Source organism: Dromiciops gliroides, chromosome 1 (genome assembly GCF_019393635.1).
Source record: "Dromiciops gliroides isolate mDroGli1 chromosome 1, mDroGli1.pri, whole genome shotgun sequence".
NCBI classification, from domain to species: domain Eukaryota; kingdom Metazoa; phylum Chordata; class Mammalia; order Microbiotheria; family Microbiotheriidae; genus Dromiciops; species Dromiciops gliroides.
In genome coordinates, this window is record NC_057861.1 from 418,593,380 (window position 1) to 418,606,083 (window position 12,704).

Consider the following 12,704-nt stretch of genomic DNA (forward strand, 5'->3'; position numbering starts at 1 on the left):
TCTTTCATCACTACCTCGACTTCCTTAAGTATTGACAGTCCCAAGAGTCTTAAGCAGAACCTCTGGTAGAAAAAGTGAAAGAATTTGATCAACACAGGGCTAAGATTTGGGGGGCTCCTAGGAGTCATGGGGGAGCCCAAAGGAGAGAAGATGCACTAAATCAGATGGCCTTATGTAGGGTCTGAATTATTTATTATTATTATTTTTTTTTTTGCAGGGCAATGAGGGTTAAGTGACTTGCCCAGGGTCACTTAAGTGTCTCAGATGAGATTTGAACTCAGGTCCTCCTGAATCTAGGGCTGGTGCTTTATCCACTAAGCCACCTAGCTGCCCCTATGAATTAAATTTTTTTTTTGTTTCATATAATTCATTTCCTTTGTATTTTGTTCCCAAAAATTCTAAAACCTCTATTCTGAGAAGGGCTCCATAGGCTTCACTAGACCTATCAGAGGGGTCTATTATACAAAAAAGGCTAACTCTTAGTCTTTGCCCATCACTCTGGCCCAAAGATTCTTAACCTTTTTTGGACCCCTTTAGCAATCTGGTGAACCCTATGGGCCCCTTCTCAGAATGTTTTTAAATATATAAAATGCATAGGATTACAAAATAAACTGATTATAGTGAAATAAAAATGTGAGTCCCCTCTCCCTTCTTACCCAATGAGGTAGCTAGTGTGGCATAATGAATAGAACACTGGGTTTATCAGGAAGATGAGTTCAAATCTAGCCTCAGACACTTAATAGCTGTATGACCCTACGAAAGTCACCTCTGCCTCAGTTTCCTCAACTATAAAACTTATAACAGCACCTACCTCAGAGTTGTTGTGAGGATCAAATGAGAGATTTGTAAACTGCACAACACGGTGCCTGGCACATAGATATTAATAAATGCTTGTTGCCTGCCTTCTTCTAGGCTCAAGGAAGATTGTTAAAGGAGACTTTCAGATTTTTTTTCCCCTTGTGTGTTTGGCCTAGTTTCCAAGTATAGAAAAAAGAAACATATTGAGGGAAGACACAGCTACCCGCCCCCCACCCCCCCAATTAAATCTGTTGATTCAAGTGAGGATTTTAGACAGATTATTTTGTATAGTAATGAATAGACTCCATCTTAACTTGTCAAAAAAACTAAGTGTATGAGCAAGGTACATTTGTGTAAGTTCAATCTGATAAATTCTATTGGCACCATTTTAAAGGTGACAATAAACTACTCTTGCATTAATTTTACTCACACGGCCTTGTTTTTCACCACTTGGGCATAAAAGAGGAGTCATTTGTGTAAATTTAAAAAAAATTTTTTATTAAAAAAAAACATGTACAAAAGTAGACATCATGAAAACATAGGTCACCAAAATCTTGGCAAGATAGCTTATATCTGGACTTGAGTGTCAAAGGATGTTTATCCAGAGGTCCAAGTCCCACCAGACCCACTCTAGGTCTCTTAATGACTATTCTGTAAACAACATTTCAAGGTACAGTTACCATTTAGTTACAGGACAGCAATGGTTAATCTCTGTATAACACTGGGCCAAAGTGTTCTCTCCTGCAGTCTAACAGATGAACGATGTCCTTAGCTGAGATGCGGTTCCACATAAGGCAGACTTAATGTATTTAGTTCCAGCTTGATTTTTTTTTTAAAGTCAGTCACAGAAATAAAATAAAGTTAGTTTTCTTTGATCAATGGGAAGAAGTCAAATGATTTTTTAACCTAGTTTTTAAGAGTATGAATAATTTTTTTCCTGGGTGCTCCATCAGTTATAAAAATTCAAAGACGTTCCCCCACAGGTAAAATCAATGCTTTTAGTTGGGGTTCCTGCTCCTAGATTGCCGAGTTTAGAAATTGCTCCTCTTTCTCAAGAGTGCCGAAGGTTCATGGTGCTCCCCAATAATTAAAAATGCAACTGGAAGGAGACATAGACCCCAGAACTCTTTCAAATGGGGCATTCCAAACAGGTGCAAATAATTTTTTATTTCTTGTCATTCAGTACTTGATTCTAGGAGAAAATCAAAATAGCCCCTTCTAGATGTCAGTGACAAGGAAGAACAGGGAAGAAGGCCAAAATTCTACCTAGCACCTAAAATAGAAACTGGTTTGTGGAACATCGACCATCAGAAGCAAAAGCATTGTCAATATAAAAAAGTGAACAAAGCAGCAAGTCTTTAACAATGTTAAGATCATTACGGTCATGATGTGAAAAGAAATTTTATAAAAACGCAAACATGGTAATTATATCTCACAGCTAGTTTCAAAACCTAGAAAAATGACCTTTAGAGTCACTGTAAGGAAACCTTGTATAATTTGTCCAAGAAGACTTCAAGCTCATCAGTCACAGGAACCAGCTGTCATGTAGCTTGCTCTGCTTCCTAAGGTTCCCAAGCATTTTTGGTACAAATTTATAACCAAGGGGAAACACTTTACTCTTTACCCCAACCTTTGGGTTAAAGACAACATTCCCCCCACCTCTTAAAATGCTTTTGTGAGGCTCTCCCTTCCTATGATCCTTATTACCTCAAAGTTCAGTGATTAGCACCCAAAGATAGAGCTGGGATCCCCCCCCTCCCCCCACCCCACCAAGATAATGCAGCAAAGTACTTTATTGCTCTATTTGTGCTCAGTTCAGAAATGAGTGATTTGGAGGTCATCCAATCCGTTCTACATAAGGTAAGACAAATAAAATGGAAAAAGCACATATAATTGATGCAACAGTTTCTATAAAAGCATTCACTTAGTGAGCACTGGCTGCACTCTGAAGATTTTTAGAAGAGGGAACGTCTGGGAGAGGTGTTTTGAAGTGCCTACCTTGAATAACTTTTTAATATTAAGTACAGGTTTATTCCCTTAAACTTATAAATACTTGAAATGTCATGGCTCTCTAGGCAGACTTTTTAAAGGGCATTTACAAGAGTTGTGTTCCCAGTGCAAAACACTTATTCCTAAATTTTGATAAGTTAGTGACATGAAACAGTTCTTTCTCAAGTGATCCTCAAGCCAAAAGAGTGAAAAGGTAAAGAAAAACCGCTGAGGGGCTCCAAGCAACGGGGCCTTTTCGTCTGCTGTTCCATGAAGAGAAGTCACTCTATAACGAGGACATCAGTGGCTATTGGGATTGGGCATCATCAGGCGGCATCTGATGCCCCAGATCTCTGGGTTCTTTTTATTGACCACTGTTGGCCTGGCAATGGTGGTGAAGTGAGAACAGTTGATCTTCAAATGTGGGAGTGCTTCCTTCAGCACAGGAAGGGAATTTTCTGTTACGATTCCAAAAACTTGTAGTGTCTTCAGTGATGGGATATCTCCAAGTTCACTGGAAAAGGAGATATAGGCAACTTTTAAACCAATGAATCTGCATGGTAGAGTTCTCTCACCAGATAAAATTACAGGTTTCTACATGATCTAGAAAGTAGGCTCCTGAGTACACACTTGCTAACCCGAGAAACATGGAAAAAAAAAAGACACAATAATACAAAACCTCTAGCAAATTGTCACCTCGCACCATCACTTGAACAGTACAATCTCTAGGTGAATATGTGAAGTGTCTGCTTTGTTGGACAATTCTACACAGAGATCCAACGAAAAATATTTAGAAGACATGAAAATTAGCAGAAGGCCATCATTATCTCTGGCTCACATCTCTTTGGATTTGAGTATAAAGCAAAATAAGCTAAGATTCTACATATTCAGGTTAATTATTTAGAGATTCCTATTTCCTCCCTCCTCCAAATATAAGGCATATGCTTATGTGCTTAGGGTTAGTTGTTTGTCTATCTCTGCTCCCACCTCTGCCCAGTTGCTAGAATGTAAGTTTCTGGAAGGCAGGGGCTGTGTTGCTTTTGTCTTTGCACCTTGTACCATGATTATTATTAGTGAATGCTTGCTGAATTGCATTATTTCTTTTCTTTCTTTTTTTTTTGGTGAGGCAATTGGGGTTAAGTGACTTGCCTAGGGTCACACAGCTAGTAAGTGTTAAGTGTCTGAGGCCGGATTTGAACTCAGGTCCTCCTGACTCCAGGTCCAGTGCTCTATCCACTACGCCACCTAGCTGCCCTGAGAATTACATTATTTCATGCAAGGCACCCTGCTAAGTGCTAAGGACACAATGACAACCCCTAACCCACCCCCCAGCCTAAAAAAAGCATTTGTTTTCTAACACTGGCAAATGATGCCAACCTTTCTGAAATCCTGGAGAAGATAAATGAGTGGACAAATACTTTTCTAAAGGTATATGTGAAAAAAATTATATAAGTGGGTCAGCATTTCAAGTTTCAATCTGAGTTCCCTCTTGGCAGCTACAGAACAATCACTAGCACAGAAAAGGGAATTTGATATTATATAAAGGCTGAAGTTTATGTTTATTCAGAGTCTGTTTTTATACAGTTCACCTTACTTCTCCAACTCTGAGTTGGGCATTCATACAATAAGAGAGAAGGGGCAACTTTCATTACATGAGAGCTAAAGGAAAGGGATTTTTTTTAGTTAGCATTACTCTCATGTAAAGCATGTCCTGTGTGTCAAATCTGTGTGTGTATGTGTGTGTGTGTGTGAGAGCGTGTGAACTTTATGAACTGACCTTCCTCTTTCAAAAGGAAATGGTATCAAGTAACAAAATACAATCAACTATCAAATTCGGTCAATCTGACAAAATAGCATACCTTAAAACTGAGCTTATCCCCCACACTTAAAAGACTGCATTCCAGTTAGGAATAGATGGTGAAAGGAAGGGGTTATCAGTGCTTACTACCTGTCAATGTCACATTACAGAAAACATTTTCAACCTCTTCTTCCTTCTAACTCATTTTTCCCCTATGGGGCAATTAAGCCACTACTACATTTAGGTGAAATGAGGAGAGGGCAAACAATTTCCTCATATGTCAATGAAATCTTGATTTGCAGAAACATGTGACTATTTGCCAAATGTCAACAGTGTTTTTGGGAAATAACTGCTTTCCCAACTCAGACTGATATTGAAGGTACCTGTACAAAGATTCAGAAAAGAAAACATTTGTTTTGGAATTGCAACAAACCATTGCATTACTAAAGAGTAACCAACACAACTAGAAAAGACAGATGATCAAAGTTCCTTTTTTTGTTTTGGGTACTTACAATAAAAAAAAGAAAAGAAGTTACTGCAGAGAATTATTGTCGAATTGTTTTTAAGCTGTGACTGACTTTTAGTGACTTCATGTGGGTGGCCAAGGTAGAATTAAAATCTAGATCTTCTCTCAGGTGCTATACCTGCCTGGGTTACTACTCCTGGGTAGTGCTTATAGCAGCTTCCCCATCTTAAGAAACTTCCACCTGACATTGTGAGTGCAGGATGAGGGGAAACAAACCCAGAAAAAATGGGGGCATGGTTCTCACCCCAGTGATATAAAGATGAGCAAGCAGGCCCAGAAGTAAAATGACCTGCCCAAGGGCAGAAAGTAAGTGATGGAGGTTGAATTTGTGAACCCAGGTCTTCCTATGAGTGTCTGTTAGGTATCTGCCACTCAGAACAGAAATATATTTTATAAAGACATTTTCAAAGTTCAAGATACAATCTCTGCTTGGTCCTAGGCTTCGCCCGCCTTTGGTCAGCATTGACTGTTCAGGTTTGATGCCTTTGCTATTAATGACAATGGCTGGTGACACATTAATCAAATGATCAGAAAAAGTTTTAAAAGTAGGCACTTACAGCAAGGCTGCTGGCATTATTTCATAGCATCGGCTGAGCGCCAAGTGTTGCAGGTAGACGAGCTGATGTAATTCCTGGAAACAGTCATTCTTCAGCATAACACTGTCACTAAAAGAGAGGGAAGAGACAGTGTGCAAAATAATTCTCTCTCCATCACTAAAGAAAACCTTCTGATAGCCACTTCTTCCCTTAACAGTCACTCATCTTCTTTTTCCCAAAGTAACTACATCTTTCTATGGCAAACCTCCACAAATCCATACCTTAAGTCTAAGTGGACCAGATTGGGGCACCTTCCCACTAATGTCGTCACGTCTAGGAAGGAAAAAAAAAATATACAGGCAATTTTATGGGCAATTTGTTAAACACAGATCTATATCAGTTGCCTTTGGGTTCAAAAGCAACCCTTTCCTTTCTCAGAAAAAAACAAACTGATAATAAAAACAAAAACTGCAGAATGTACAGGATAAGTTTTATTCAAAATGTGTTTTTAAAAAAAATCACAGGGGCAGCTAGGTGGAGCAGTGGATAGAGCACCAGCCCTGGAGGACCTGAGTTCAAATCTGGCACCAGACACTTACTAGCTGTGTGATCCAGGGGCTGTGCTCTATCCACTGCGCAACCTAGCTGCCCCCACGTTTTGTTTCAAGGTAAAGGCAGCCCCTTCCCTTTCTCTGCCCTCCATAAAATTACTCTCATTTAGAAGTTTAGTTATGAAGAACAGTGGGACACTGATTAAATATTATATGTCACCCAAATTCCCTTTAATGTCTATGTAGCAACCATTCTGCAGAAGTATAAAATGGAAAGTTAGTGCTTGGAAATCAGCTAATTCAGGTGTAAAACTAGTGAGCCGTTTTGGCCTGCAAAACTCCATAATGCTCCTGAACCAGATTGAAATGCAACTGAAAAATGTTTAACAAAATAAATAAAACCATAATAGAGATAATGTTAACTTGCAGTTTTTCTAAATCAATAAATGTTATTTCTATTTGAGTCTGACACTGCTGATTGGATTTAGCCTCCCCTTCTGAAAGAGAAGAGAAATAAGAGAAATGACCTGCTGAGGTCACGAAGCTGATGAAAGGCAAAGCCAGCCGCTCAAACCCTGGGCTCTGGACTCCTGGCTCCATGTGTCCTTAACCCCACATCATAATGCAATAGTAACCTAGAAAGTTCAGTTTAAGGTTTGGTTTTTTTTTTTTAATTACTTTTTTTTAGGGCAAAACAAATACCTTACACAACATGAAATTTGGAGCATGGCTGTTAACGTAAGAATTACTGTTACCTGATCCTTTGTGTCTCAGCTTTCCTTGGGTGATCAATAACACCACTCCCTGTCCCCAGATTAGACCATGTGGGCCTGCCCGGACCTCACTCTCTCCTCTTCTATGGCTGTCAGATATTTGGGACCACTATTATCAACCATTTCCGCTGAAATTTAGTATGTCCGTGCACGTTCCATGTTAACATCCAAGAAAACCTGGCTGAGAGAACCTTTTCTGCCTAGTGTTTCTAAAACAATCCAGAGGGTTTCTAACAGAACTTTTCAGTATTTTGCCCCAAACCTTTTTACTGTCATTAGTTAACTCCCAAAAAGTTTTCTCCTAAAAGAATGTTGAATGAGAGGCCCTGATATAGGACATTTAGTCCCCTTTTTATAAGGTGATGATAATGTACTGTGTTTTCTTTCCTGAAGTGTGGGGTGTGGAAGAAATAGGACACAAAGGGGAAGAAGACTGAATGGATGGGATGGGAATAATAAAAGATCTAGAGCAGAATAACTCTCAAGGGAGAAAAATCAAGAAATGATTATTTCCTCTAAGCAACTGAAACAAATTTTCCTATATATACTAGTAGGGCATCTGAAAATAAATAGTAATGGTCTCAGGGTATGACTGGTATTAACTCTGATGTGTGCTCCAGGAAAAGATGACCTACCTAAAAGATTAACTAGGTGTGGGGATGTCAGGGGGAGAGAAGAGAATGTCTTTCTCAGTTGCATTTGGCTACTTAACTTTGCTCCCTTACAGGTAGGGTAGTCCCTTCCCAGTTACCTGATCTCTGTAGATTCTGTCGGTACCCACTGAGATTCAGCTGCGTCACACTTTCTGTAATAGAGCTGACAGTCACTTGGATGTGTTCTGCTGTGAAATCAGAGCACCAGGAGAGGTTCAGCTCATCTAAGCTGCGGAAAAGAAAGAAATCATAGTTGGGTCTGAGACAAGGACTGAGAACAGGTTCTACAGGAAAGTACTCTTTGGATGGTGAACCAGCCCCCAGATCAGGCCAAGTCACCTGACCTTAACTGACCAGAAAGGAGAGGTCAGTGTTGCTTAGGGCAATACTTGAAATGTTGCTGTTCAGTCATCGCAGCCATGTCCAACTCTTTGTGACCCCATTTGGAGTTTTCTTGGCAAAGACACTGGACTGGTTTGTTATTTCCTTCTCCAGCTCATTTTACAGATGAAGGAACTGAGGCACTCAGGGTTAAGTGACTTGCCCAGGGTGACACAACTAGTAAATGTCTGAGGTCTGATTTAGATTCAGGAAGATGAATCTTCCTGACTTCAGGCCTGGAACACTATCCAGTGCACCATCTAGCTGCCCCAGTACTTGAAATACTGAGGGGGAAAAAACAAAACAAAATTTAAATCCAGTGAACTCTTGCATATAATATCTAGCTGCTTTTACAAACTGAGAAAGAAAATTTTGTCCTCACTGCTCCCCATACCCAATGTTTCTTCCCTGGAAAAATGATGGAGGATTTTGTCCTTCCCCACACCATTCCAGGAATGGAATCAAACAGGAAATAGGTAATCAATAGGGAGTAAAATCTCATAACTGTCTTGCTCCGAGGAAAAAGTGCTATTAATGGTGAGCTAGTAAAAAGATTTTTTGGGGAAAAAAAGTGAACTCTGTAATGATTAACAATAGCTTAGATGAAAACGACACTGACAGGAAGCCAAATTGATTAATATTTAAGACCAGTTTTAGCCCTAGAGAACAGTATGATTACAAACTCCTCCCTCCTTTCAGTAGAGCAGTAGGGAACCACAGAGGCAGATTGCTACATTCACTGATAGATGGCTAAAGTCATTGTGTCAGTTTTATGGATTCATTTTTTTGGGGGAGGGATGGAGTCACAAGGGAGGGTTCAATCATAAGGTGAGGGAACAGAATGAGAAAGGAATGAGGTATAAGAACCAGAGCATGACTGCATTACATAAACTGATGATAGCATTGTAGTTCTTATGTATAGAAATGGAAACATTACAAAAAATTACTTTTTAAAAAAAAAAAAAATCTACTTTTGCCTCAGTTTCCCATTTTGGAAAACGAAGCCTGCAGGATATTTGGCATCACCGAGGAACATAGTTTTTTCTGGTACTGCTTCTTTGTTGTTTTTTTTTCCCCAGGGCAATGGGGGTTAAGTGACTTGCCCAGGGTCACACAGCTAGTAAGTGTCAAGTGTCTGAAGCCGGATTTGAACTCAGGTATTCCTGAATCCAGGGCTGGTGCTTTATCCACTGTGCCACCTAGCCGCCCCTCTGATACTGCTTCTTAAACACAGCACATGAAACTGTGCATGTACTTAATTTGCTGAATTACCTCCCTCCCAAATGATCCATTTTGAATAGGTTTAGGAAGGTGTATTTTCTATCCTTAAGTTCCACAAAGACTCTAAGAGGCAAATTATACCTGTGATTATATAAACTATAGCCCTCCTCCTGTTCCATCCCTTTTCTCGGTAATATCTATCAAATGTCACTGAGAACTATTAAACACTGGAAAAAGATAGACTTAAAAAAAAAAATCTGAACCACCAAAAAAAATTAAGGTTTACTTTGATGGTATATATTATGTCCTGAGTTTGACAAAATCAATTGATTTAAGTGGAAAATTATTGTGGGGAAAAAACTTAAGTTGAAATACTGAGTTCTACATTTCAAATCCACCATTGTTTCAATCACATGGGCTTGAAACATCCTAACAAGTTTTCTTTTTCTTTTTAAATAGATGAACAGGGGTAGCTAGGTGGCACAGTGGATAAAGCACTGGCCCTGGATTCAGGAGGACCTGAATTTAAATCCGGCCTCAGACACTTGACACTTACTAGCTGTGTGACCCTGGGCAAGTCACTTAACCCTCATTGCCCTGCAAAAAAACAAAACAAAACAAAACAAAACAAAAAAACCCAAATAAAGAGATGATCAAAGGAATGTGACCATTATAAGTTAGCCTGACAGCTTTCCTACCGGGTACAGCCATTCAGCAGAATCCCCAATGCAGAGGCCGAGAATCCAGAACACCCAGAGAGGTTTAATCGTACTAAGTCTGAATTTTGAGCCAGATTTCTGAAAGAAAAACCAGAAAAACACAAATAGGAACATTTAATTTGTGTGTGTGTGTGTGTGTGTGTGTGTGTGTGTGTGTGTGTGTGTGTGTGTGTGTGTGTGTACATATGCATGTTATGATTAGGAAGGAGGGTAAGGAACCTAAATATGTGGAAGACTATACATGCCTCGGAAGGAAGAACAATAGATTTGGAAAAATAAAACCTGACAAGCATAAAACAAACAACTAGAGAAAAGTTCTATGGTAACCTAAAATAGCACAATATAGACCCCATGCTTAAAGGATAAAGAAGTTGAAAGAAAGTAGATTATTTGGGTAAGATTTCATGAAAAAAAAAACCAGTCTTAACCTGGGCCCTGAGAGAAGGGAAGGCTATAAATTAACAGGGGAAAAGGATAGGATAAGAGGGCTTTAAAGGAAGGGAAAGGCTTAAAAGAGTAAATGAGTAGAAACATTTCAGGATGAGTTAAGACCAGAAGGCAGAGCATCTCAGGGCTCCAAACTCAAATCAATAGCCAGAAACTCACACAAAGCTTAAAGGGTCTACAGGGCTGGTGTAAATGGAATAAATTCTGCTTCTTTAAGCTTTTGTTTGCTGCAGACAGCAAATTTGGGACACATCAGTAAGGGCACAAGGGCAGTTAAGAATTCCTATGACTCCCAAAGATTTTCCAGCACTATCACCAATGCTGGACATGCCCAGCCGTGACTGCCAAGGCAATTCATTTTCATTTCCAACTACCCAAGAAGAGATGTAAAGTACATTTAATGCCAGATTCTCTGCTCGGTCACCTGACAATGGCATCTGAAAGCCTCAGTCCTTCCAAGCTCAGGTTCTGTAGTTTGCAGCAGCGAGACACAATGCTCTCAAGGGCGGCCTCCTCTATTATGCAGTTGGATAGGTCCATGTGCTGCACCCGAAGTGGCCTGTGCATAAACAAGGCAATCTCTTACTCATACAATAAAAAAAGGTTCCATTACTATCATGCTTTGTGGCCACCCGTTTTGCTGTTGTTGGTGGGTTTTTTTAATCATAAAAGTATTTTATTATTCCAGTTCCATGTAAAGATAAGTTTGACATTTGTTTTTATTACAATTTGAGTTCCAAATTTTTCTCCCTCCCTCCCTTCCCTGCCCCCCACCCAAAGACAGGAAGCAATCTGATGCAGGTTACAGATGTACAATCAACATTAAGCATATTTCTGCATTAGTCATGTTGTGAAAGAAGAATCAGAGCAAAAGGGGAAAAAACTCAAAACAAAAACAAAAAAGTAGGAACCATGTGGTTCAATCTGAATTCAGATTCCACAGTTCTTTTTTCAGGATGGCCACCCATTGTTTTGACAGACATGATCTTACTTGATCCTCACCAGAGCATCAGGAGGGGGAAAGTATAATTATTACCAGCACCACCAATTTAGGATGAGGAAACTGAGAATTGGAGAGGTTACATACACCCCACCCCCACACCCCCAGGCTCAAAGATCTGGGAAGTGACATTAGCCAGGTCTTGTGATTCTAAGTCCTGTGCTCTCTTCACTATTTCGTAAACTTGAAATGACTTCTGTTCCTTAAACCACAGTATTTCTGCTTAGGTAACATTTTGAAATGAATATGACCAGCTACTGTGGATTTGATTTAGTAGTAAAAAATAAGCACTGCTAATGAGAGGCAGTGTGGACTTCACTGTGCCCAAGGAAACCTCATCATCTTCCAAGATGAAATCAGCCATGGTAGTCATCTTTCATTAGTACCATTACTCCTGGTAATCCTCTGAATGGAGGGTGGAGAACCATTATTTAAGAAGAACCTTAGGGGCAGTTAGATGGCACAGTGGATAGAGCACCAGCCCTGGAGTCAGGAGGACCTGAGTTCAAATCCGGCCTCAGACACTTAACACTTACTAGCTGTGTGACCCTGGGCAAGTCACTTAACCCCAATTGCCTCACTAAAAAACAACAACAACAACAACAACAACAAAAAAAGAAGAACAACCTTAGTCACCCATCTCTTTATTTTCTAATTTGTTGAACTACTTGAGATTTCAGCAAGACCTACCAGGGGTACCTTCCCTTCCTCCCTCTCTTCAGCTCTTTATCAGATTACTTTTGTATTCTGTTTTCCCCTACTAGACTATAAGCTCCTTGAGAGCAGGGATTGTCCTTCTTTTTAGTATTTTTGATCCCTGAGCTTACATAATAACAATTTATTGCTTACTTAATAAATGTTAAGGATAGAGGATAATGGGGCCAGCCCTGAAGATGGGAACACATGGGTTCAAATATATTACCTCTGGTACATACTACTGTGTTACTTAACACAACCTCCTGCTGCCTGGAGCAAATCACTAAGACTACAAATTACAGATGAAGTGCCAGTTGGAGGGCATTTCTATACCAAGAGTTTCTTACATTGATGACCTATAAGTCTAGGGAAAATATAAAAAGGATGCTCATTTGGGGCTTACCAGTTTTTTGGTTTTCTGAGGTTTTTTCCCTTTTGTTCTGATTCTTCTTTCACAGCATGACTAGTACAGAAATATATTTAATGTGATTGTACATGTATAACCTATATCCGATTGCTTGCTGTCTTGGGGAGCAGGGAGGGAAGGAAGGGAAAAAACTTTGGAACTCAAATTGTTATAAAAGCAAATGTTAAAAACTATCTTTACATGTAACTG

The 12,704-nt window shown here is 39.6% G+C and overlaps 1 protein-coding gene across 1 annotated transcript in view; it reads right to left on the minus strand.

Moving 5' to 3' along the window:
* Positions 1-1,314: 1,314 nt before the first annotated feature.
* Positions 1,315-12,704, minus strand: part of SKP2 (S-phase kinase associated protein 2) — a 31,167-nt gene continuing 19,777 nt past the window's right edge. The window contains exons 5-10 of the mRNA XM_043979529.1: positions 10,817-10,951; positions 9,925-10,023; positions 7,723-7,853; positions 5,929-5,980; positions 5,669-5,776; positions 1,315-3,301 (exon numbers count right to left, since the gene is read on the minus strand). Coding sequence (XP_043835464.1) covers positions 3,088-3,301; positions 5,669-5,776; positions 5,929-5,980; positions 7,723-7,853; positions 9,925-10,023; positions 10,817-10,951 — 739 coding nt within the window. The 3' untranslated portion in view covers positions 1,315-3,087. The remainder of the gene's footprint in view (positions 3,302-5,668; positions 5,777-5,928; positions 5,981-7,722; positions 7,854-9,924; positions 10,024-10,816; positions 10,952-12,704) is intronic.